The sequence below is a fragment of the Fundulus heteroclitus genome, chromosome 16 (genome assembly GCF_011125445.2).
Source record: "Fundulus heteroclitus isolate FHET01 chromosome 16, MU-UCD_Fhet_4.1, whole genome shotgun sequence".
Classification (NCBI taxonomy): domain Eukaryota; kingdom Metazoa; phylum Chordata; class Actinopteri; order Cyprinodontiformes; family Fundulidae; genus Fundulus; species Fundulus heteroclitus.
In genome coordinates this window covers 1,316,857-1,340,202 of record NC_046376.1, presented here as the reverse complement: position 1 = coordinate 1,340,202, position 23,346 = coordinate 1,316,857, and the positions used below count along the sequence as shown (strand labels likewise).

The 23,346-nt window shown below is 42.3% G+C and overlaps 1 protein-coding gene across 4 annotated transcripts in view; it reads right to left on the bottom strand.

Annotated features, from left to right (window-relative positions):
• Positions 1-23,346, bottom strand: part of ppfia3 (PTPRF interacting protein alpha 3) — a 42,048-nt gene that overhangs the window by 13,159 nt on the left and 5,543 nt on the right. For all 4 annotated transcript variants that reach the window (XM_012851939.3, XM_036147734.1, XM_036147736.1 and 1 more), the window contains 20 exons: positions 16,093-16,194; positions 15,753-15,992; positions 14,691-14,750; positions 11,822-11,950; positions 11,252-11,344; positions 10,704-10,756; positions 10,531-10,624; positions 10,215-10,349; positions 8,992-9,075; positions 8,625-8,756; positions 7,465-7,527; positions 7,295-7,374; positions 6,739-6,907; positions 3,832-4,019; positions 2,747-2,984; positions 1,235-1,368; positions 933-1,087; positions 731-830; positions 549-630; positions 273-473 (listed from right to left, as the gene is read on the bottom strand). In XM_012851939.3, coding sequence (XP_012707393.2) covers positions 273-473; positions 549-630; positions 731-830; positions 933-1,087; positions 1,235-1,368; positions 2,747-2,984; positions 3,832-4,019; positions 6,739-6,907; positions 7,295-7,374; positions 7,465-7,527; positions 8,625-8,756; positions 8,992-9,075; positions 10,215-10,349; positions 10,531-10,624; positions 10,704-10,756; positions 11,252-11,344; positions 11,822-11,950; positions 14,691-14,750; positions 15,753-15,992; positions 16,093-16,194 — 2,532 coding nt within the window. The remainder of the gene's footprint in view (positions 1-272; positions 474-548; positions 631-730; positions 831-932; positions 1,088-1,234; positions 1,369-2,746; positions 2,985-3,831; positions 4,020-6,738; positions 6,908-7,294; positions 7,375-7,464; positions 7,528-8,624; positions 8,757-8,991; positions 9,076-10,214; positions 10,350-10,530; positions 10,625-10,703; positions 10,757-11,251; positions 11,345-11,821; positions 11,951-14,690; positions 14,751-15,752; positions 15,993-16,092; positions 16,195-23,346) is intronic.

Here is a 23,346-nt window from a genome sequence, read left to right as displayed (position 1 = left end):
GCATGCTTAGAACGTCACAGAAAAAGGCGTTTATAAGAAACCTTCAGTCAGATCATCGAATGGAAAATAAGCACCGAAACAACGACATTAATTCTATGCAATGCAAGCAAAAAGTATGGAACAGTGTGGGAAACATAAGGATTATCCATATTGTTTTCAACATTTAATAAAGGCATACCACCAAAGACAAAAGCCTGTATTTTACTTTTAGAGTTAATATGTCAGTCTTCTAATACTAAAGCAAAATGGTGTGTAAATAGGAAGAGCCTTACTGAGCGTGTGCTGGCTGGGGCAGACGGACTAGTGAGGGACACCATCTCCTGGATGGCCAGACGCAGCTTCAGGCGGTGGAGCGGGTTACTGATGCCAATCTCTCTCTGGATTTCTGTGTCGGACAGGTTCGCCATGATGGCGCCGCTCTTTACGTTGGCCCGACACGCTGCGACGTACCAGGCGGGCATTCCCACCCACAACTGGAAGGGAGTGAGCTGATTGGACATGAGCTGATTTTAATCCATGGACTCTTTTAGCATGTGAGGATGACCTACCTCTAACCAGGACACGACAGTAGGTCCATCCCAAGATGCAAATGGAAGTCCTTGGCGGCAGGCTTCTTCCAGGAGTTCATGTCTGACAAAAAGGTGGAACAGACAAGAATGTTTCACTGAAAGTTGAATAACCGGTTTAAAAAATAAAACATAATTTTATAAAAAGCACCAAATTCACTGACTTCTTTTTGCTGCGACGGTCTTTATCTGCCGGGCCAAGAGTTCCTGTCTTGTTTATCCCCATTGTGTCTCCAGATCCGAGGTCCTCAGAGGGTGTAGATGCTGGGAGAGACATAGAAAGGCCAAATGTGCCTAGAAATGCAAAGCCATGGCAGCACTATGGTGTTTGGAAGAACTGAGAGGTAACACGCCCTTATCCTTTACCCAGAGAAGCAGATCCCTCACGACCAGGCAGGCCCAACCTTCCTTTCTCCTTTTTCCCAAACAGCCGACCAATGGAAGACTTGATGCTCTTCTTCTTACTGGTCTTGTGGAGAGAATCCTGACTGCTGTTGGAGCTGCTGCCATCCGCAGAGAGGCTGGCACATCAAGAAAATGAAATATCAAAGCGTGCAAAGATTAAACAGCTGGATGTTAAACAGCTGGATGTTAAACAGCTGGATGTTAAACAGCTGGATGTTAAACAGCTGGATGTTAAACAGCGTTCTCTCTATACCTGACCTTACCTGCGAAACTCCCGGGGGTCGTCCAGCATGGCGCCCGGATGGGTGAGGTTCATTCTGTCTAACCGCAGCGCACGAGGAGTCGGTGGAGGCGTGGAGTCCAGGAGGGCGAGGGATCGATCGTCCTCTTTGTTGTTCTGCAATGTGAATTTTTATCTCAGTTTTAAAGCGTAGTGATTTCATAACTATGAAAAATATTCGCCTCCCTCCATTAATACATTCATGACACACTTTAATGCCTACAGCTGATTGATAAACTTAGCTGACCCAACTGAGGCCTGCAGTGCTTTTGATTTTTTTCCTCCTGGATTACATGTTGATGTGCTCTTGGTGGAGCAGCCACTGCTGGGAAAGTTCATCATTGCTTCATGTTTTCTCCATTTGTGAATGATGGCTCTCACTCAGGTTCAATCCAAGCTTTAGAAATAGCTTACACTGCAAAAACTGACCTAAAAATAAGTAAAAATGTTCTTAAAATTTGTGTTTTTGTCCTAGATTTGAGCAGGTAAATAATATTATCTGCCAATGGAATGAGTAGTTTGACCCCTAAAATAAGATAATTAGTCATTCTGCACTAGAAATAAGACGATGGAGATTAGTTGTTCCTGTTTTAAGTGCAAAAATCTTATTCCATTGGCAGATCATCCTATTTACCTGTTAAAATCAAAGACAGATACACTCATTTTAAGAAAATATTACTTATTTTTAGTTTTGTTTTTGCAGTGTAGCAACCCTTTCCAGACTGACAGATGAAAAATAATTTGTTTCTCATTCTTAATTCCTGTGGATCAGCAGCACAATGTTACTTTACGTTGTCAGACAGGTGTCATTTAAGCTATTTCTTAAAACCCACAGTTCTGCTAGTCATCAGGCTCCCATGTGGCTTGTAGAACCGAAAGTCAAAATAAATAAATCATTGTTAATTAATGATTTATCAAGGATGGGTAATTACTTTTTCACATAACCCAGGTTACTTTGAATAGCTTCTTACCTTAGTAAATGAAAATGTCTTTCTTATATTCATTTAGGTTGTCTTTGCCTGGTGCTAAAAGTTATTTGATTATTCAGAAACATTTGAGTGGGGTGAAAAAAAGATAAACCGGAAAAGGCAAACAGTTCGTATTGATGACTGAGCAGAAAGCAAATACTTTTTCTCTGTAATTCTTCCCTTCTTTAACACATTAATAACACACTTCCTGACGAAAATAATAGAAAGGTAAAAATATTTCCTGAAATATGGTGAACCCAGATTCTTCTTTTTAGTCTGGTTTCACTAAATATTTAAGAGCATATTTCGGTATAAATGGTTTTCTTAAAAGTTGTATTCTACTAAATCAGAATTTCTATTGTTTTGCTTGTTAAAAGAGCATATTTTGAGTTTTCTACGTCTACCAGCTCCATAAAGTTTTGCTTTCCTAGCGTGCGTCTCTTTCAGGAGGAGCTGTTTAGCATAAACAGGGAAGGGAGGTAAAAAGGTTAAAGTGATTTTTACATTCCAGTAGCAGTTAGCGGTACCTGTCTATCAGTCTCACGGGCCGGGGAGTGAGGCAGGCGAGGGGTGGAGTGTCCGGAGCTGGGGGGGGACGGGGAGGCCAGGGTGGAGGACGTGATGGATGATGGGATGAAGCCCCGTCCTGTGCCGTCTCTGCCCAGGGAGGAGGGAGGGACGGGCGGGCTGTCCAACGCAACGCTGACCCGGCTTTCAATTTCTTCAGCCCGCAGCTCCGTGTTCTCCTTCTCCTCTTGGATCAGCCTGGTTTTAAAAAAAGAACAAAGGTGCAGAAAAATGGGGGAAACCTTGACTAGCTAACAAAAGGAAACAGTCAATAACTCTAAAATTTGACACTAATAATTAGTCCAATCAAGCGATGCATCAGAATCCAACATGGCTACTGCATGTATAAAACAAAAGCTGCAGATATAAAAATGCTTTTTGAATGCATAACCTGGACTACATTCTTGATGTTGAGTTTTAATGCTAATAGCTAATTAGCAAAACCCACTGGTATTAGCCCCAGAACCATGTTCTGAACTCTGCAGCATAGCATTTAGTTGCTACCGTTAGCGTCGCTAGCTGACCTTAAAGCACAAAAACAGCTCGCCTGATTCAATTAAAAACTAAAGAAACTGTATTCATGGACAATTTATCACAAGGGAATAACTAACATTTTGTATTTTATGTGTTTGTTTGGACAAAAATACTATTTTTCATCTCTGTTGAGAAAAACTGCTAGCAGTGCAATGGTTTTAAGGATTATTTTAGTAATTGTTCAAATATTTCCAAATGGTAATTTGCAGCAAGTTTAGCTGACCAAGTTTACTGGATTTTGAGCAAAGGTTACACCAACGGTTTTCCTCATAGTTTAAACATCAACGAAGACTAATCAGATAAAACTGGAAATGTTCTTCAGATTTATTTTGTGAACGTCTTAATATTAACATGTCGATGCATCATTGTTTCCTCCACCATAGCAGTTTTCTCTGATGCAGTATCAGAGAACTGCTATGTTGAAGTTTTTTTGCATGTTGCAGGTAAAGGTGCGTATCAGGCAGCAGTTTGCAGCGAGGTGTTTCTCCCTTCCACCCTCCCTCTTCCATACTTGATCTCCTTATTGATGGCCTCCAGCTGTTCCTGCAGCATGATGGCCAGGGTCTGCACGTCCGTCTGTCCGCTGGGAGAAAGAAGTTCAAAACGAGGCTCGCCGTCGTCTTCGTCATCAGAGCAGCCCACGTCCATGCTCTGCTCGTACCCGGTTCCCAGCAGAGCCCCGCTCTCCCAGTCTGGGTACTGTGCAAAAAAAAAGAAGTAAACCATACATTTTAGGACATGCTAAACTGATTCCGTGGTCAGTTTTGAAAACTGTCTAAAGGCTTTACCCCATTTCTTTAATTCCTAATTTATACAGTTCTTTAAACAGGGAGCTGATTCGTATCTTAGCATGTATGCTAACATGCTGAGATACAAACGCTACACATGAGAAAATGTGGAACGTTGTCCCGTCTCATCCTTCAAGTATGTATGCTGTTATATTTACAGCGTTAAGATACGTCAGGACAGGCTACGTTACTTTACCATGAGTGGTAGGTCGAGCCATCATTTTCTTTTAAAGTTTCAAGCATCCAGCATGCCGAGGTGAGTGAATTTTCAGCAGAGCAGAAACCGCGGCATAGCAATGATTAGTAATTTTATGGTCAGGCTGTGGGTCTTTGCTTTAATTGTTGGATGTAATCTATAGATGCGGCACATTTAGGGTATTGGTAGACAGCTCTTAACCTTGGGAATGAAAATATCATTATGACAAGAGAAAAAATGTTATGAATGTTTCTAAAAAGCTGAGTAACATTAACTTGAAGCTGCAGTAGGGAGTTCTGAGAACCGTGGACTTTGAACAAGAACAGCGTTCTCCTTGCTGTCTGCAGTGCTACAGCCCTCCCTCCACAGCTCCCCCCCTACAGCGGAGCCTAGCATGCTGCTCTGATGGTTGTCCTTGTTTTATTTCAGGTTTGATCTAATTCTTTCTCTTTTAGTTTGCTTTTCGTCACAGGTCTTCATCTGTTTGCCACTCAACATATTGGCAGTTTTCCTGTATTGTTAGGTTAAGTGGACCAGATGACCCTGATTTCCGGGGGGGTGAGCAGCGCATACACAACCGTGATTGGCCCTGCTAAGACATTCCTTTGGGCTCTGATTGGTTGCTTCTGACAGGGAGCGCTGTATTTCTGCGATTGCCAGTAGGACCACTGGACGGAGCAAGAGAAGCTTGCCCCCCCCCCCCCCCCCCAATGATTACCTGTCTCACATTTTACTGTCAAGACATAGTCAACGATTAAACAAAAATTTAAAAAATAAATTTTTTACAAAAGTTATCTATTGTAGCTTTAAGTCAAACTGACGTATTTCTGACCAGCGTTGTTAATTATATGATATCTGACCAGGTGTGGCATCAAAGTCTAAAAAGTAGCATTTTAAAATAGCTAAACTTTCATTTCATTTCATTCCTTTCTTGCTATTTAACCTGGTATCGCGATGCCAGAGAAAGCGCTCCCTCACTTCCAGGAGAGACAAATGTTTGGGTTATGGACCGTCCATCAAGCTCGTTAAGGTCAACGTGTTCTTAGAGAACATTTTGCTGACAGGCAGTGAGTCTGAGGCAGAGCTGACTGCAGCCTGGCTGCAGGAGCAGCTCTCAGTGTAGCAGGAAATTTCTGCAAATCATAAAATCATAAACGAGAGCAGACGACCGCTAGGAAACAAACTGTGAGCTCAACTGTGATGAAAATAAAAATGTAACCAAATCCTTCACCTCTTTACAGTAGCTCCTTGATACCTCTAATTGCTACTCATTAAGCTTCATTTATTTGTTTTATTTTCCTGACAGCATGAACACAGCCGCTGATGTCATGAGATGTGACAGTTTTATTAAGCTGTAGCCCTGCTGGAGAACAGGAAGAGCGGGTTTTATGCAAGCATCCGGTCCGTGCAACTTAACAAAGCAATCAAATGGAAATGATTACGGCGACTGTTGCAAAATACGTCTATAGGCGCTGAAACATGAAGCAAAACACGTGGAACAGTGGGACAGAACATCTTCCTATTCTTTCTGCCGTTTCTGTAGATTATTGGTATTATTTTCTCAAAGGTGACAACTTGCTGCATGCAGTTTGGAAAAGTTTGGAGTTTTATTTTATTATTTTTTTAGGTTAGGGTAGGCAAAGAAATATGGGAAAAATCTATATTAAAATATAATTTACATATTTTTTACCACCTCCCATTTAATAACAAAAATCTATGAATGTTAAATAAATGCATTCATTGTATTAATTTTAAATGGTTTAACTCGAGATACACAAATTGCACCTTGATTTTACTATTTAACCAATAATTTTGTTTTTTAACTTAATATAAAAAGCAATTAAAAAGGGTGAATTTAAAGTTGACTCTAGACAATTTTAAATTCAAGTTAAAGTGAAATAATCACCTTGTTTTAGATCTGTAAATATTTATAATATATATATTTTTTTTCTTTTTCTTTTGTGGAGAATGTTGTATATATATATAATTATGTTGTTTGTATATCTGGAGAGTGTAACGAAAATAATTTCCCTCTGGGATTATTAAAGTATTTCTGATTCTGATTCTGAAATAGTGATTCTGAAACAAATTATTAAACTGCTTTTATGAAGTTAAAAAGCTAATATTAGCCCTGTGTTGTTTCATTATTGTACGACCTACAGTTAATACGACCCAGTCACTGGTTAAACAGGTTCAGGTTAAATACTTTAAACTAAAACATCCAATATGTTTAAAAAACCTCAGGAACAAAAATGGGAAAATTGAAGTCTGAAAAACTGTTATGACAAATATGTGGCAACCCTGTGCATAACTATGTTGTTTTGCACCAGCTGGACCTTCACCAGACCTCTTCCAAAGAAAGAAAGTGTAATTCCATGTCTTAAACCCTGTATTTAGAAGCAGCGTGAAAGCGGCCGGTTTATGCTCTTTGTACCTTGCTGGAGTCCTCATGGGCAGTGCTCCAGCGGGCCCTGTGGCTCCTTCTGCCAACACCCCCAGCAGAGGCATTAGCGAAGGGATCCAGGTGAGCGGCTGAGCCGGCTGGGAGGGACCCGCCTCCGTGGGAATACCTGAGCTCCAAGGCGCTGCCTGGCAGAGAGCGGCTGCAAGAGCAACAGATACTTCCAGATAAGATAAAAAAAGTGGTTATCTCTGCGGTGGATGAGGTTTTAGTGGTAACCCGACTGTGACGGTGCAACAAAGACAGAAACACACACGTTGAGAAACAAGAAGGTGTTTAAAAGGGATAAAAGGGAGTAAATATTTAAAGGTCAATGTAACTGGAAGGTGAACATTACTGTCAGCAGATCAGCCGCAGGCTCTGACAGGCGGTAGAAAGTGACACAAACATGTCGTATAATTCATGTTTGTGCAGCGAGCGTGTGACATTCTGACACTGTCTATTGACATTATTACATTATTATATTATTATATTCCAGCGCTCAGCGGCACCAACGTGGAGCGATCTATTGACAGGAGGCCGGTCAGACCTGGAATAGGAGCCTCCAGGCCGAGCTCTGAGCTGATCCACCTCCAGCTGCAGGCGCTCCAGCTCTGCTATCAGCTGGTCCTGGAAGCACAAAGCAGACGGAGGTTGGTCCGGTCCGGGAAGACGAGTCGGCAGAACCGCGGTGAGAACGACGCGTCCATGAGTCCGTACCTTGTTAGCCAGCAGATCATCCTGGAGCTTCTTCATGTTGGACAATTCCTCAGAGAGGGCGTTCTGTGCAGAAGCATGGAGGAGACGGTCAGAGAGAGAAACAAGCAAAACACGCACCGCCGTTGTTTAAACCACACGGTTTAACTTAGAATTAACTTGATCACAATGCAGACAAGCTTTCTATGACAGCCTGTTAAAACAAGAGGAACTCCACTGAGCATGAGCCGGAAAACATGGAAAACATGGAAAATATGGAAATATGGGAAATATGGAAAATATGGAAAATATGGGAAACATGGAAAATATGAAAATATGGAAAATATGAAAAACATGGGAAACATGGAAAATATGGAAAACATGGAAAATATGGAAAACATGGAAACATGGAAAATATGGAAAATATGGAAAATATGGAAAACATGGAAAATATGGAAAATATGGAAAACATGGAAAATATGGAAAACATGGAAAATATGGAAAATATGATGGTTTTGTCCTGCTGCCTGTTCAGTTTATGATGACACACAACCTGGAAAAGTCTGGAATTTAATTCAAGGATTCTCCAGGTCTGCATCAGGACAGCAAAGAAAATAAGAAAATGAAAAATATTTGTATTTCCTGACTTGATGCTCCGTCCCATTGGTTCAAAATTCCATCCATCCATCCATCCATCCATCCATCCATCCATCCACCCATCCATTCTTCAAGTTCTTTTTCAGTCTTCCTTTTTCATGTAAACTTTAAAAAATGGACTTTTAAGGGAAATGAAAGTTTGTAATTTCTAAGATGAGGATTTGTGTAGAATCGCTGCAAAAAAAATAAAGCTTAAACTTTTTATTTATTCTACTTTAAGGTGATGACTTCCCTGGTGAGGGAGAAGCAAGGGAACACGCAAAAAAGCAATAAAAATTGCTGCTTGTCGGGAATCAACTGGTTCCCTTATATAGGACATTTATGACCAATCTGTATAATATGATTGAATCTTTTGTAAAGAACCTTAAGATGACATGTTTCATGAACTGGCGCTATATAAATAACATTTAATTGAGTTGAATTTGGCGCTATATAAACAACATTTAATTGAGCTGTGATAAATGTGGTCACATGTCTCCTGGCTGAAGCGTATGGGCCTGGGCGGCTGGATGTGAGGCGGCCGTCACCTTCTCCTCCAGAGCGGCCATCCTCTCCTTCAGGTGAAGCTGCAGCCTCTCGTTGGACTCAGACAGCAGCTTGTCCACAGTGTCAGAGAGACGCTTGTTGTGCTCATCGTTCATCCGTTCCCTCTGCCGCGCCTGAGGGCCAGACAGCCCCATGATTTCAGGAAGGGAAGAAAGACAGTCAGCAGAGGAGGAGGGAGGAGAGTTAATAGCAGGCATTCTGCTTGACTCAGACCTGTGGACACAGATTTCTATCTGAACGTGCACAGTCAGAGAGAGGGTTTAGAAAATCAGCGCGCCTTTGTGTCGCGTAAGGCTTTGACAAAAAAAAGAGGAGGAGGAGGAGGAGAAAAAGGAGAGAGTGACTCACTCGCTGCAGCTCCTGGTTCTTCTCCTCCAGTTGTGCCTCCATCTGTCGCAGCCGCTCCTCAAAGTTGCCGTGACGCTCCTCCGCCTGAATGATGGCAGAGGAAGACGGGTGAGAGCGGGAGCCATGTTGCAACACTTCTACAAATTATCACAAAGGCAGAGGGCTTGTTGACTGCGTCTGCTAATTGGTTTACATGCCTGTGCAGATGACAGCGCAGCAGGGAACTTTGTTTGTCTGCTCTTTAACGGGCCTTAATGTGATCCTGCCACGAAAGCCTTCCTGCCTCAACACGCAGGACGAAACTACGACCATTTCACAGCTTTCACAAACGGGGAGGGGGGGGATACACGTTTTTGGCATGAGTGCAAATTGTGTTTATGGGAATTAAGACTCGACAGAGGAATTTGTGTGGAGTGCAGCTCCTGGTGTGTTTTGTGCCAAAGGATCAGAGAGAACCAGATTCAGCTCGATAAAACGTTCGGTGGTTTCTGTTTCTGCTGCGTCTGACATCCTCAGACTCTCTGGTGACTCGAAGCAACGCAACTATGGAGGCAATTCTGTTACATTATTGCTGCAAGTGGAGAACAACAAAAACAAAACAATTTTTTAACATACTTTATATTTTTAACTTTATATTTTCAACTTCATTCTTTTCAAATTGCGTTTTACGGATCAGATTCTCTGGAGCGAGGAGCAAAGACGCATTTCTATTGGTCAAAGTAAAGAGAATGTGATCTGTAAAAGATAATAAATATAATAAAACTCAAACTGAAAGAGATAAATTTGAATTTGAAAAACTAAAATATGAAAAAATGTGGAATGTATTTATTTAAAAAAAGAGCAAAGTTAGTCTCAAAACTTTTTTTTGATTAAAAACTTTTTCAAAGTTTCATTTTTGAACAGCATTTTTTATATTATTTTATTTAACATTTCTTTGCTTGCAACAATAATGGACCAAAGCTAACTCCATAATTCCCCTGCCCGTTAACTTACCTGCATGGTTGGGGCTTTTTGCTGGTTCCTTTTGCTGCATTCTCACGTTTTTGGACTCTTGGAATTCCTTAAATAACTGAACTTTTTAAACATAGTAACATTTATTCAGCTGCACCTGTAAGTGTTTAACTCTGTGCGTCATTGCACGAGTATGAGGAGTGACAGCAAGGCTGACTTTGCAGCTCAGACTGTGTGGCTGCGGCTGCAGAGGAGGACACGTGCATGCACACCTTGTTGAGCGCAGCCACTCTCTGAGCGAGCTGGGCTTCGATCTCCGGCAGCGTCTCGGCTCTCTGCAGCGTCTGCTGCAGCTTCTGCTTGGCATCGTCCAGACGCTCCTGGAGCTGCCGGTTCTTCTCCTCGCTCTGCAGGGAGACAGGATGACAGGGAGAAACCCGGAGCCAAGAGCGCCCGGGGCCGCAGGCATGATTAAAGCTACCGCCAGGCGGGGACGGGGGGGGGGGGGGGGTAAATGCCTCAAAGGCTCGCTGTGTGCCAGAGTAGAAACACGGCCAGGCAGCCAATCAGCACTGAGGCTTTCCCCACCTGTCTGTGGAGAGACTCCTTGCTGGCCAACTCGTTTTCCAGTTTGTCTTTAATGTCATGGAGAGACGTCGCCTCCCTCTGGGCACTCAGGTACCTGCAAGCGGCAGCAAAGTGACAGCTGGATGAGTGGGGGGGGGGGGGGGGGGTGTCCTGCAAAGGTGGAGAACACAAACCTGCGCTCCAGCGTGGTGATTCTCTCCTCCATGTCTTCCCTCTGACAAAGCGCCTGGGAGGAGTCAAAGAAACGGGAAAGTTGTTGGCAAAGCTTGATAAAAGTGAGGATCAGTTAGCTGCAGAGCGAAAGTTGCTGTTGACATGTTTCAGCCTCGTATTGGCGTGACGTAGGGAGATAAAAGAGCACGAGGGGGGGGGGGGGGGGGGGGCTCGTCAGTAAACAGGCTGGACTGCCTCTGGTCTCCAAACGCTTGGTGCTCCTTTTAACCGGCTGCCAGCACCCGCTGACGGATTAATGAGGGAGAAACGCCTGCAGCTCTGCAGATGACTGTCGCTCCCTCTGCTTGCAGGGTTGCAGGGTGGAGGCTCTCTGCTTTTCACGTGTGAGCCGCCGCTGCCACACGCTGCCAGACGCTGCCGCTGCCACACGCTGCCGCTGCCACGCAGTGAGCCGCCGCTGCCACACGCTGCCGCTCCGCAGCGAGCCGCTCCGCAGCGAGCCGCTCAGCGTTCCTGAGAGAGAACAGAGACGCTCAGCGACCCTCACCTCCTTCAGATCCCGCTGCAGCTTCTGGTTGGCCTCCTCAGATCGGACCACCTCCCTCCTGGCGGATGTCAGCTGCTCCTCAATCTCACCGACCTGAGACAGACAGAGAGCTTTGCTTATATCCAGTAACACTACCAAGGGCTGACTCAAATGGTTTTTCAACCTTTAATCAGATGCAGATCCTGCACAATTCAACCAAAAAACAACACGCCTGTTAAAGCAAACAAAAGAATGCAATAAACTGGTTACATCGTATTAAATGCATAAACTAATATGCATTTAATAAGACTTTTCTGTGCAGTTTGAGCATTGGTTCTTTTTGAGCTCAGGACTTTCCTGACTTTTGTTATTTTGCATCCATTAATTAAAGCCACTGTTTGCAGAATTGTTAGAAATGATTAAAAGAATGCACTATGCACTATATACAGGCGTATTCCTGCAACTAAAAGCCACTACAACATGTAAGAAACCAAAACATGCATGATGACCTCCCCTGCTTGGTTTCCTTAGCAGAGAATATAAATCTGCAGCGGTTTAGGTTGTTATCGCTGCTGTTTGTGAAGCAGGTACCTGTCGGCACATGAGAGCCAGCCTCTCCTTCAGCTGCCCCAGCTCCGACCTCTGCCGCTCGATCTCGCCCTCTCTTTGCCGGTCGATGTCGCCGTCGTCCAGGATGGAGGACGGTCCGTTGGGAAGCCGCTGGAAGAAAAACGTCAGCGTCAACTTTGCTTTTCTATCAGCATAAAGAAACTTTGATTAGTTGGCCATTTGGAGGAGAATGCTTTCCTCGTCAAAAGAATCGGCCAGTTTCCATCCCACAAAACGTCAAAGACTGAATAAAGTGCTAATATTGAGCAAACATGAATGGTAACTGAAAACTTAATTTGCTTTTCAATAAATGACCCGTTTAAAAGAGTTGTGTCTGTGGTAATATGAAAGTGTTTAAAGGTAATTTGTCAGAGTAAAATTTAAGAAACAAATGGAAGATGCTTTAAGTACAATGTGTAGATCTGAAAATCCCTGTTTTTCACATGTTTATCTGCCAATATAAGAGTAAAAAACAGAAAGTTACCAGGAGGAGTGAGCTGATATGACAGTCACCTCCCTCATTACAATTAAACATGCAGAAAACCCTGAAATCTTCTATTAGCAGGATAAAATCACACTGGAAGCAGCCAATCATCTGATTACATTTATCAAGTAGAAGAAAATAGCCTGCATTAAGCTCATATATATAAACTACCGTACACAGAGCATTTTAAATCTGACTTTTCTAACTTCTACATTTTAATGATTAGCCAGTAAACAGAACATGTGGAACTCCATTTATTTTCAGTCACATTGTCAGAAATAAAACAAGAGACGGCTCAAACGAGCCGAGCGCTGTAGCTGATGAGTTTCACCAGAAGAACCTTTTGGTGAGACTTTAAGCTGCAGTGTTACGGCTTTTAGTCATAATGCTGCTGCCGCTTTACAGTCAGCATAAGCCTTAAAAAGTGTTTTATGTGCATGAAGCGCACGGATCAGCCAAATTTCCTGAGGGGCCTAAACTTCTCCAAACACACGGGGTTGGGCCAGCCTTCATTTCTGGCAACTGGGGTCACAAGATTTTATTTGTTTTAATTACGGCTGTCATAAAAACACGATATGTTCAATGCTGCTTTTATTTAAGATAAGATAAGATGAGATAAGATAAGATAAGATAAGATAAGATAAGATAAGATAAGATAAGATAAGATAAGATGAGATAAGATAAGATGAGAAAATCCTTTACTGTCCCACGATGGTGAAATTCAGGATGTGTGTTGTGACGAATGCAAACTCAGATAAAGGAATAAGAAAAGGAGAGTTTGGAGATAGAAAGAAAGCTCCAGAAGATGAAGGATCTCCAGACATGGAGGTTTTATTGAAACAATGAATCTGTTTGTAACTGGAAAACTGAGGAGGGTTCTGTCTATCAGAAGAAACAGTTTCAGCATCTCTGTTCCTTGACCTCGCGTGACGGAGAGCTAAACGGGTCGCATGCAGAGCTGAGGCCGTTGGTCTGGCCTGTGGAAGTTTATCAGGTCCATACGCGCTTCCACCTGCGCTCCAGAGACGATTCACAGAACAAGATCTCAGACACAAGAGAGGGAAGTGAGCTTCTTCTGCAGGGTGTGTGGGTTTGGCCTCAGAGCTGAAGCGAGCAGCTTTGACACCTGTGGTGAGCTTAGAGCAGAGACGCTGCAGGATAAATCCCACCAGGAACCAATCTGACACAGAACCCGCTTTCAGGTTCCCCAAAACAATCTGGAGCGTGACACTGGAACACGGCAAAGACCTCCACCTTAGACAAGCAAAAGAAGATGATGGATTATGATCTGCAAACGATGAAGAAAGTTCCTCAGCAAAACAACGTTAACAGATCTAAACAGAACCTCTGAGCAGCTGTTGGACCCGTCTCTGCCTCTGGTTCTGGTTCTGGTTCTGGTCTCGTCTGTGCAGAGGGCGTTTTAACCTAAGCTTCAGTGTTCCTGTAATGTTTGAGAACCTTTGGACCTGAGCTCCATGCATGCAGCAGGAAGCAGAGAAGACCGACTGACAGCCAGAACACAACAAACTCACGAGTTTAACCGCCTCTAACCGTCACATACGGAGCTGCTGCATGTTCTGGGTTCAGGTGCTGCATGTTCTGGGTTCAGGTGCTGCTGGTGTTCTGGGTTCAGGTGCTGCATGTTCTGGGTTCAGGTGCTGCATGTTCTGGGTTCAGGTGTTGCATGTTCTGGGTTCAGGTGCTGCATGTTCTGGGTTCAGGTGTTGCATGTTCTGGGTTCAGGTGCTGCATGTTCTGGGTTCAGGTGCTGCATGTTCTGGGTTCAGGTGCTGCATGTTCTGGGTTCAGGTGCTGCTGGTGTTCTGGGTTCAGGTGCTGCATGTTCTGGGTTCAGGTGCTGCATGTTCTGGGTTCAGGTGCTGCATATAAATCTCTGGGTTCCTGCAGTGAACTCACGCCCGTTTGTCTCATTCAGTCATTCCAAGAAAAGGCCGGCCAGGTGGATGCAAAGTAAAATAAAAACACAGCCCTCTCTGGTTGATTGAAGCTTGAACTCTCTCAACTAAGCTCATAAAAATAGAAGATGGTGCATAACTTCCTCCTCGCTGAATGACACTGATGGCTGGAAGCCATCTGGCAGAGAAAGAAACATCCAGTAATATGCAGCAGACTGTTGCAAAGCTGCAACAGCTTCTGGCAGCCAGGAGCTTCCTGATTGGTGAAGAAAGTCACGCTGCCTTTTAGACAACGTGTGTGTGAGTGACGGCTGGAGGCAGCCGACTCGTTAGCCGGGCTTCTGCGTGTCCAGACTGAATCAGTTTGTCAGGGTCAGGGTCAGGATCAGGATCAGGGTCAGGGTCAGGGTCAGGGGTCAGGGTCAGGGTTAGGTTCAGAGCGATACTTCACCTCTTTGCCGTTGTCCGGTCCTTGCTGCCTCCGTTTTATCTGGTCCCTTAAAGACACCACCTGCAACGATGCGAACAATCATTAACGAGCCTCTGACTGAATATTCCAAATGTTTTTCAGACTATAAAGGCGCACTTAAAAATCCTTAGATTTTCTCAAAGATTGATGGTGCGCCTTATAATGCGTTGTGTCTTATATCTGATTAAAGTTGTGATTTATGTGGTGCAAAGCGTTCATAAATCTGTTAAAATGTGTAAATACGACTTTGGTTAGCAACGAAGTCGCTCCTCTCAGTGGATATTAGGAGCATTACGGTACACTGCGTCTCTACCTGAGGACCCCTGAGCTGTCTACAGACTGCCTGACTGTAATGTCTAAACTAGTGCGCTCATGTAAAGACCCACATACTCCATGGAGGTCTGTACTCCAGGCGTACTCTGCACACACAGCTACTGCATGCAGAGCTACATCTTTAGGACTGCGTACGCAGTTTTGACACTATAAACTTCTCTTTACATCAAACTGTTTCATATGTGACACTGAGCTGCTGCCAGCAGGCGGTCTGCAGGACGCAGCATCAGTCCCTCTGTTCTCACTGACAGGTGGAGCTGCTGGAAAGAAACGGCTCTAGATGCTCAGCTAGCTAATCACACGTTTCACCCTCCGTTCCACCGCTTCACCCACTGCCAGGAAGTCTGGGAATTGTAGGAATTTGTCACATGTAGGCAGCAGTACGCTCAGCTATGGAGGTAAACGTCTGTGGAGAGTCAGAGCGCCAAGCTGACAGCACGCTGAGCATGTGGGAGCCTGTAGGAGAACGCGCTAGCAGCAATAAACCTATACTTAACCTAAGCTTCAGTGAAGCTTAGGTTAAGTATAGGTTTATTCTGGCCTTATGTCAGAAACAGGGCAGTGTAGTCCAGCTACTCTGTCCTCCTGGTAGAGACGATAGAGAGCTGTGGACGTGAGATGTTACACACCTGGGGAGAATATTTAGTGCTCCTTATGGTCCATAAATTACGGTACACTGTGGGAAAGTAGGTGTGAGAACTGTGAGCTCACCTCTTGGGAAGAAGACTGCAGCTCCTCCTCGAGCACGGAGACGCGCTCCAGCGCCACCCGTAGCCGTTCCCGCACCTTCTCATCCAGCGCTTTGTGGTGCTCAAACAGAGACTTGAGGGCTTTGAGCACTTCCACCTCGCTGGAGACTCCGGCCGGAGACTGGGCCTGCCGCTTCACCACCGTCATCCTCAGGCTGCGCTCGTGACGGGACACCAGGCACTCCAGATGTTCCAGGAGCAGCTGGAGGCAAATGTGGTGTGCACACTGTAAAACTGTCTGGACCAATCACAGCTGCTCATGTGAAGATGATGAAGATGAGCAGGAGCAGAGCGGCACTGACTCGTGTGTTGTTCCTCTCCGCCTTCAGCTCGGCTATCTCCTCCTCCCTCTCCAGCAGCTGCTCCCGGCACAGGTTCAGCTCTTTGGTCAGCACCGCAAACTCCTGCAAGGGTAGAGGAGGAGGAGGAGGAGGAGGAGGAGGAGGAGGAGGAGGAGGAGGATGAGGATGAGGATGCTGACTGACTGACTGACTGACCGCTCACACACACACACAGAGACACAGACACACACACACAGACACGCTCATCAAACCATAACAATCACTGCAGCCGTGTCATGAAGCATTCTGTTATTCTTCCTAAAACAGAAAATTTGAAATGTTTAATCTGACATTAAGATGAAGCTAAAATCTCCTGATTCATTAAAGCAAAGGATGACAGAGAAGCTGCAAACTGACCACAGCAGGCAGGATTAGATGCATCCTGCAGGGCAGAGGCCACCAGCATAGGAACGCCTCTGCATTCATCCATCATCCATCCATCATCCATCCATCATCCATCCATCCATCCATCAATCATCCATCCATCCATCCATCATTCATCCATCATCCATCCATCATCCATCCATCATCCATCCATCCATCCATCAATCATCCATCCATCCATCCATCAATCATCCATCCATCCATCCATCATCCATCCATTAGCCTTTATGGGAAACATCTCCCTATAACAGTTTACAGAATACTGCAAAAACTGAAGTAAATTTTACTTGAAATTAGTGCATTTGTCCTTCACTTGAGCTGATAAATGATGGAATGAGATTTTTGCACTTATAAATAGTAACAACTCGTCTCCATCATCATCCTATTCCAAGTGCAGATACCTAATTATCTTATTTTAGGGGTCAAAATAATCATTCCATAGGCAGATCATCTTATTTACCTGATAAAATTAAGGAAAAATAGCATAATTTCAAGAAAAGTTTACTTATTTTTAGCTCCATTTTTGCAGTGAAGGCATCTTGCACTCGTCCCTTGCTGGATTCTACTGGATGTGTGATTATCAAATACAAAGTATCAGGTTCTGAAAGTTCTGTTTATGTTTTGCCCCTCTAGTATCGTTTATCCTTCGTAGAGACGCACCGATCTAGTTTTTTTCCGATTCAATCCGATCCGATACCTGGGCTATCGGCCGATACCGATCCAATCGGTCCTTTGTTGCTCTATGTTTGCTCATCACTAGCTACTGTGTCATGATGCAACCGGCATTGCAAACATAGAATTAAAGTGACTAGATCACTGGAACTCTATTGCTGTGCATGATATTAATAACGAAAAGCAAGTGGCTGGATCGGCATCATTCATATGATATCCGGCTAATTAGTCAATATCTGAGCCGATATCTGATCCAGGTATCAGATCGGTGCATCTCTAATCCTTACTTCCTTGTTTTCGTCATTTGGTTTCTGTTCAGTATTTATGTTAGTAGTGTATTCTGTTGGATTTGGTTCCTGTTTGCATCGGTTCTTTATGATTTCAGTAGTTCTGGTAGATCTTTATTCTCTGCCTGCTCTGCCTTATTTTGTTTTTTCTCTCATATCTGACCATTCTCGTGTTTCCCCGTTGGATTCAGCTATCCCTCAGCTCCTGCCAGCTCACTGCCCTCCTTTCCCTCGTTTAGTTGACTTTTTCTCGTCTCACCGGTGTAATCTGCTCCAGCTGTGCTCCTCTGGTCTCCTCCCCTGTTTATTCTGTCAGTTTAGCCGTACCCCATTGTCAGGTCCTCTGCTGTGCTACGCTCTCTTCTGCTTCCTGTTGGGTCGTGTTCCTGGATCCCGTTTTCCACCGCCTGCTTGTCTTCCTTGCTTTATTCATTAAATTATCTTCATTTCATTCATCATGCATGCACTCTGGTCCACAAACAGAAACCTGACAGAAAGCGGGTTGCAGCAGAACCAGCCCAGTCCCGCTGTGCACCATAAACCTATCCAGACACCCGGGGAGGTCCTGACATTGAAACGTGTTAAAATGCTTTGGCTGTGGATGGAGGTCTAACTCTGTAACCTCTGAATGTGTGATAAACTTTTATTGCATTAGCAAACCAGCACCATTAGCCTAAAATAGTTTCTGTGCATTGAACATATTTGAAGCCAGTCTTAGGAAAAACACATTCTTTGCCTACCGTGGTGCATGAAGTTCACAGAGTCCAGAACCGTTAAACCAGCCCTTGATATAAAATCTTACAACCAGCTTTATTGCGTGTGTTGCCCCCAAAATTGGTTTAATTGCACAATAACCTGAGCTGCCTGTTACTCATCATTAAAACGTGGAGGTAACACAAAAGCATGAGAATAATGGAAATCAGACCAACACTGCAAAAAAGGAACTACATGTAGGTAAAATTATCTTGAAATCAGTGTATTTGTCCTTCATTTCTGCAGCAAGTTTAAACGATCTGACAATGGAATAAGATTTTTTTGCACTTCAAATAGGAATAACTCATCTCCATCATCTTATTTCATGTGTGGTTTCTCTAATTATCTTATTTTAAGGGTCAAAATACTCATTCCATTGGCTGATCATCTTATTTACCTGTTTAAATCAAGAACAAATGCACTCATTTCAATAAAATTTGACTTTCTTTTAGTTCCCTTTTTGCAGTGAACTCAGTGTGAAGTGTACTATATCCAACTAAACTTAATGTCAGTGAATGATGGGATGTTGTAATATTATTTACTCTCAATTATTACACTGCGCAAAAATCATAAAACACATTTTTTCTCACATTGTTTCTCGCCTGAATGCCTGTTAATGTGTGGGAAAGTCATTCAAATACGAACAATCTTATTTTTGCAGATTTAGAAATTTAGAAAAGTATTTAAAAGTATTGGTTAATGTGTTCAACTGTGGGTTTAAATTTGCCTTTCATCGGTAGAATGATCAGATGATCAAAACCTTGAATGTGAAAACAGCTCTAGCCGAGGGAGTATTTTATTACAAGAATAGTTTTTGGCCTCATTAGTTAAGAAGGTGGCAGAAAAAACAGAGAATTCATCTCTTTCTAGTCAGATTGACCTTCCTTTGGTCAAATGCAGCATGATCTCAGTCACATATTCCCCTCCTCACCGACAGGACAATAAATGGCGTCTGATTCTTCTGAATGAATGAAGTTTCTGGATATTGTTGGCAGATTTTTTTCTCTGATAATAACTCAGACTTGCAAAGAACCAGAATCAGCTTTAAGGTTTTGCTTGACCCAGTTTAAAGGGTTGATCAATCTGCTGACATCAGGCTGCGATAAATGTTGTTTTGGCATCAGCTAAATTTTGCGTGACTTTCCTGCAAAGTGTTTTTTTTTTTTTTTGCCTCCATGTCACAGATGTGAGCTCAGCATCACGCAGTAAATTTCTACCTTCACATCACCCAGTTCTGAATAATTCATTATTTGGTTTCATAAAGTATCATGTATTGGTCTGAGGAGTAGAGGAGTTATCTCACTATTTAACTTAAAAGAGCAATGTTAAGATTTTTGTATTAATGAAAATATATTTGTTTTATGAATTAAGATAGTTAAACTGGGCCCTTTCTCCCAGATATGATCTAGTATGTATTGTGACGATGTTAGTGGTGGAGACGTTCTTCACTGCAAGAGGGGTCCATAATTAAACTCATCTTAATTATATAAGCTGGTATATAAAGTTATATATATATATATATATATATATATATATATATATATATATATATATATATATATATATATATATATATATATATATCAGTATACTGTATATATAAAGTTATATGGCTGGCCCATATAACTTTATATATATATCATCTTAATTATATAAGCTTATATAATTAAGATGATATATATATATAAAGTTATATGGCTGGCCCATTTAACTTTATATATATATCATCTTAATTATATGAGCTGATATATATATATAAAGTTATATGGCTGGCCCATTTAACTTTATATATATATCATCTTAATTATATAAGCTTATATAATTAAGATGATATATATATATAAAGTTATATGGCTGGCCCATTTAACTTTATATATATATCATCTTAATTATATAAGCTTATATAATTAAGATGATATATATATATAAAGTTATATGGCTGGCCCATATAACTTTATATATATATCATCTTAATTATATGAGCTGATATATATATATAAAGTTATATGGCTGGCCCATTTAACTTTATATATATATCATCTTAATTATATGAGCTGATATATATATAAAGTTATATGGCTGGCTCATTTAACTTTGTATATATATATCAGTTTAATTATATAAGATGATATACTGTATATATAAAGTTATATGGCTGGCCCATTTAACTTTGGGCAGCCCTGGGGCAAAGGTTCTGGTTCTGAAGGCCCCACTCCACTGCATGTAATCATTTTTGATTGATTCTAAATAAATCTTACAAGAAATCTCCTTGTTTCTTTAGATTTGTGATAAAGCTTTTTTCAGTGGGAATAAAGAATTCATCCATCAGATTATGAGACAGATTTATTTAGGTACATCAATTTAGTACCTAGCTTATCAACGTTACAACTTTAAGCTCTTCATCTCTGCTTTTCAGAGATTTTCTTTCTATGATTAAATTCCTGTTGTTTTTTTTTAGACTCGCATGCGACCGTGGCGTGACACACTCGGCACGTCCTCCGACACGTGTGCACCAAATCATGCGTGTTTTCACTTATGCAAACGAGCCATTAAAGGGCACTGATGCGTGCACCTCGCTGCTGCTGCTGCTGCTGCTGCTGCTGCTGGCTTTGCTCCGTGTGAACGGTGAACACTTTGCCCCACGCACGGTAAAACGGGCGCCTCATGGACTGTAGACGCTGTGCTTTAGAAAGTACAGCGTCTACAGTCCATGTCAGGCCTGGCTGGGCTGAGATAAGGGAGAGGAGTGAGAGGAAGACGGGAGTAAATCATTGAGTGCAGATGGCATGTTCTGGGCCCAAAGGATATCATAACACTGGGATTAATTCATGGGAAGATGGTGTGAGATAGACCACAGAAACCAGACTCTTTCCTCTCCTGCCACCAACGTCTGGGTCACAAACTCCAGATGTACAGCTTCCAGACATCTAAATCTCTTTTTACCTCCACAGTCATGAAGAGCTGCATCTAAAACAGCGTCATGTTATTAATATGCACCAGTCTTATCGCTCAGCTATGTTTTCATGGGCTTCACTGTTTCTCTCCATCACTCTCCTGTTTTTCCTCTCTTGGCAGCTTGAGCTGCACGCAGACAAACTCAGTGAACTCATCTGTGTATTACACCAATCCATGTTTCCCTCCATCTGCATGTGTGTGTGTGTGTGTGTGTGTGTGTGTGTGTGTGTGTGTGTGTGTGTGTGTGTGTGTGTGTGTGTGTGTGTCTGCCTATCGATCTGCTCTGTGTCAGCCAATATGGCTCTTTCATGTCCGGTCACTCTGTGTTGCAGCACCTCAGCACAGGTTATTTTGATCATTCAGGCGGAGCGACACGGAGAAAAAATAATAAATAAATAGCAAAACGCTGCAAACAATGAGGAGAAATCATCACGGCCTGAGGCACCAGACTCCAGCCTGAAAATACCACCAAGTGGAGGTATAACCCCATTAGGTCTGGAATGACGATAATATTGGTAAGTGCAGCATTTTCACTCTCATGTTGTGCATATATATATATATATATATATATATATATATATATATATATATATATATATATATATATGTAGCGTGTGTGTATGCATATGCAGAATTGTTTATTTTATCCCACGTTTTAATTTTTTGGATTTATTGAGGATGTTACATTTATTTTGAGATTACCAGCAATGACATGAGGACTAAAGCATGTCTGCCTGTCTGTCTGTCTGTCTGTCTGTCTGTCTGTCTGTCTGTCTGTCTGTCTGCCTTTCTGTCTGTCTGCTGACTGCCTGCCTGTCTGTCTGACTGCCTGTCTGTCTGTCTGTCTGTCTGTCTGTCTGTCTGCCTGTCTGTCTGTCTGTCTGTCTGTCTGTCTGCCTGCCTGTCTGTCTGTCTGTCTGCCTGCCTGTCTCTCTGTCTGACTGCCTGTCTGCCTGCCTGTCTGTCTGTCTGCCTGCCTGTCTGTCTGCCTGTCTGTCTCTCTGTCTGATTGCCTGCCTGCCTGCCTGTCTGTCTTTCTGCCTGTCTGTCTGCCTGTCTGCCTGCCTGCCTGCTTGTCTGCCTGCCTGTCTGTCTGTCTGCCTGCCTGCCTGTCTGTCTGTCTGTCTGTCTGTCTGTCTGTCTGCCTGTCTGTCTGTCTGCCTGTCTGTCTGTCTCTCTGTCTGACTGCCTGTCTGTCTGTCTATTGTCAGAATCTCAGTTTTTAACTATTTCTGATTATCTCTATAGAACATTTTCTGTTAAGTTTTAAAAAAAAAGTTATTTCTTAGATTCTTTGCCCAGGGATCATGGCTCCAATCTGTAAGTTAAATGTAAATGTTGTTTTCTGAATAGCAATGAAAAAGCTTTTCATAGGGGTATTTTAAAAAGGCAGTAACATTTACATTTTATTCACAATGAATAACACATTTTTAAAAATATTTAATGATTTTATTTAATCCTGTTCTATTTTTAAGAACCATGCAAAAAGTCACAGGTTTTATTTTTAATTTCATTGGATTCTTTAGAACTACTCAAGAAAATGTATTGGGGGAAAATTAAGTATTTATTCATAGTTTATATTATATTCATTTTTAAAATTCTTCACTGAACACATACAAATTACAATGTGATGTTATTTTGTTTAATTTTTGAGAGATATGTGTCTTTCAAGACAAAAAAAGTATTTTTTAATTTTTATGTTGGATTTTATTTTAGACTGTCTTTCTAGATTTCTTCTATTTTGTGAGTTAAAATTAAAGCACAACGGTTTAGGATTTTTCGGGGCGTCTGGACAACCTGCACACATTTTGTTAGCTAAACCACTAATTTAAACTCCAAGCATCACCTCAACTGGATGAGATATAAACTTGTCATCTAAATGTGCTATTAATGTAATAGTGAGTAATAATGTCCTTAAAATAACCAAATAACAATAAAAGAATATCTAAAATGTGGTACAAAAGTGCTGAGTCATGTTAAATTATTTATATTTCTGTAACTAATTAAATCTTCTCAATCTTCAGGATTTTCTGTAGGTTTTTACGTTTATCTTTGGACTTTTTCACAGCACATTATCCAGCTCTGTGAAGAAGTATTTGCACCCATACAGATTTTTTGTGTTTTGCATCATCAAACGTTTTGATATCAGGCCAAATGCTCGTTT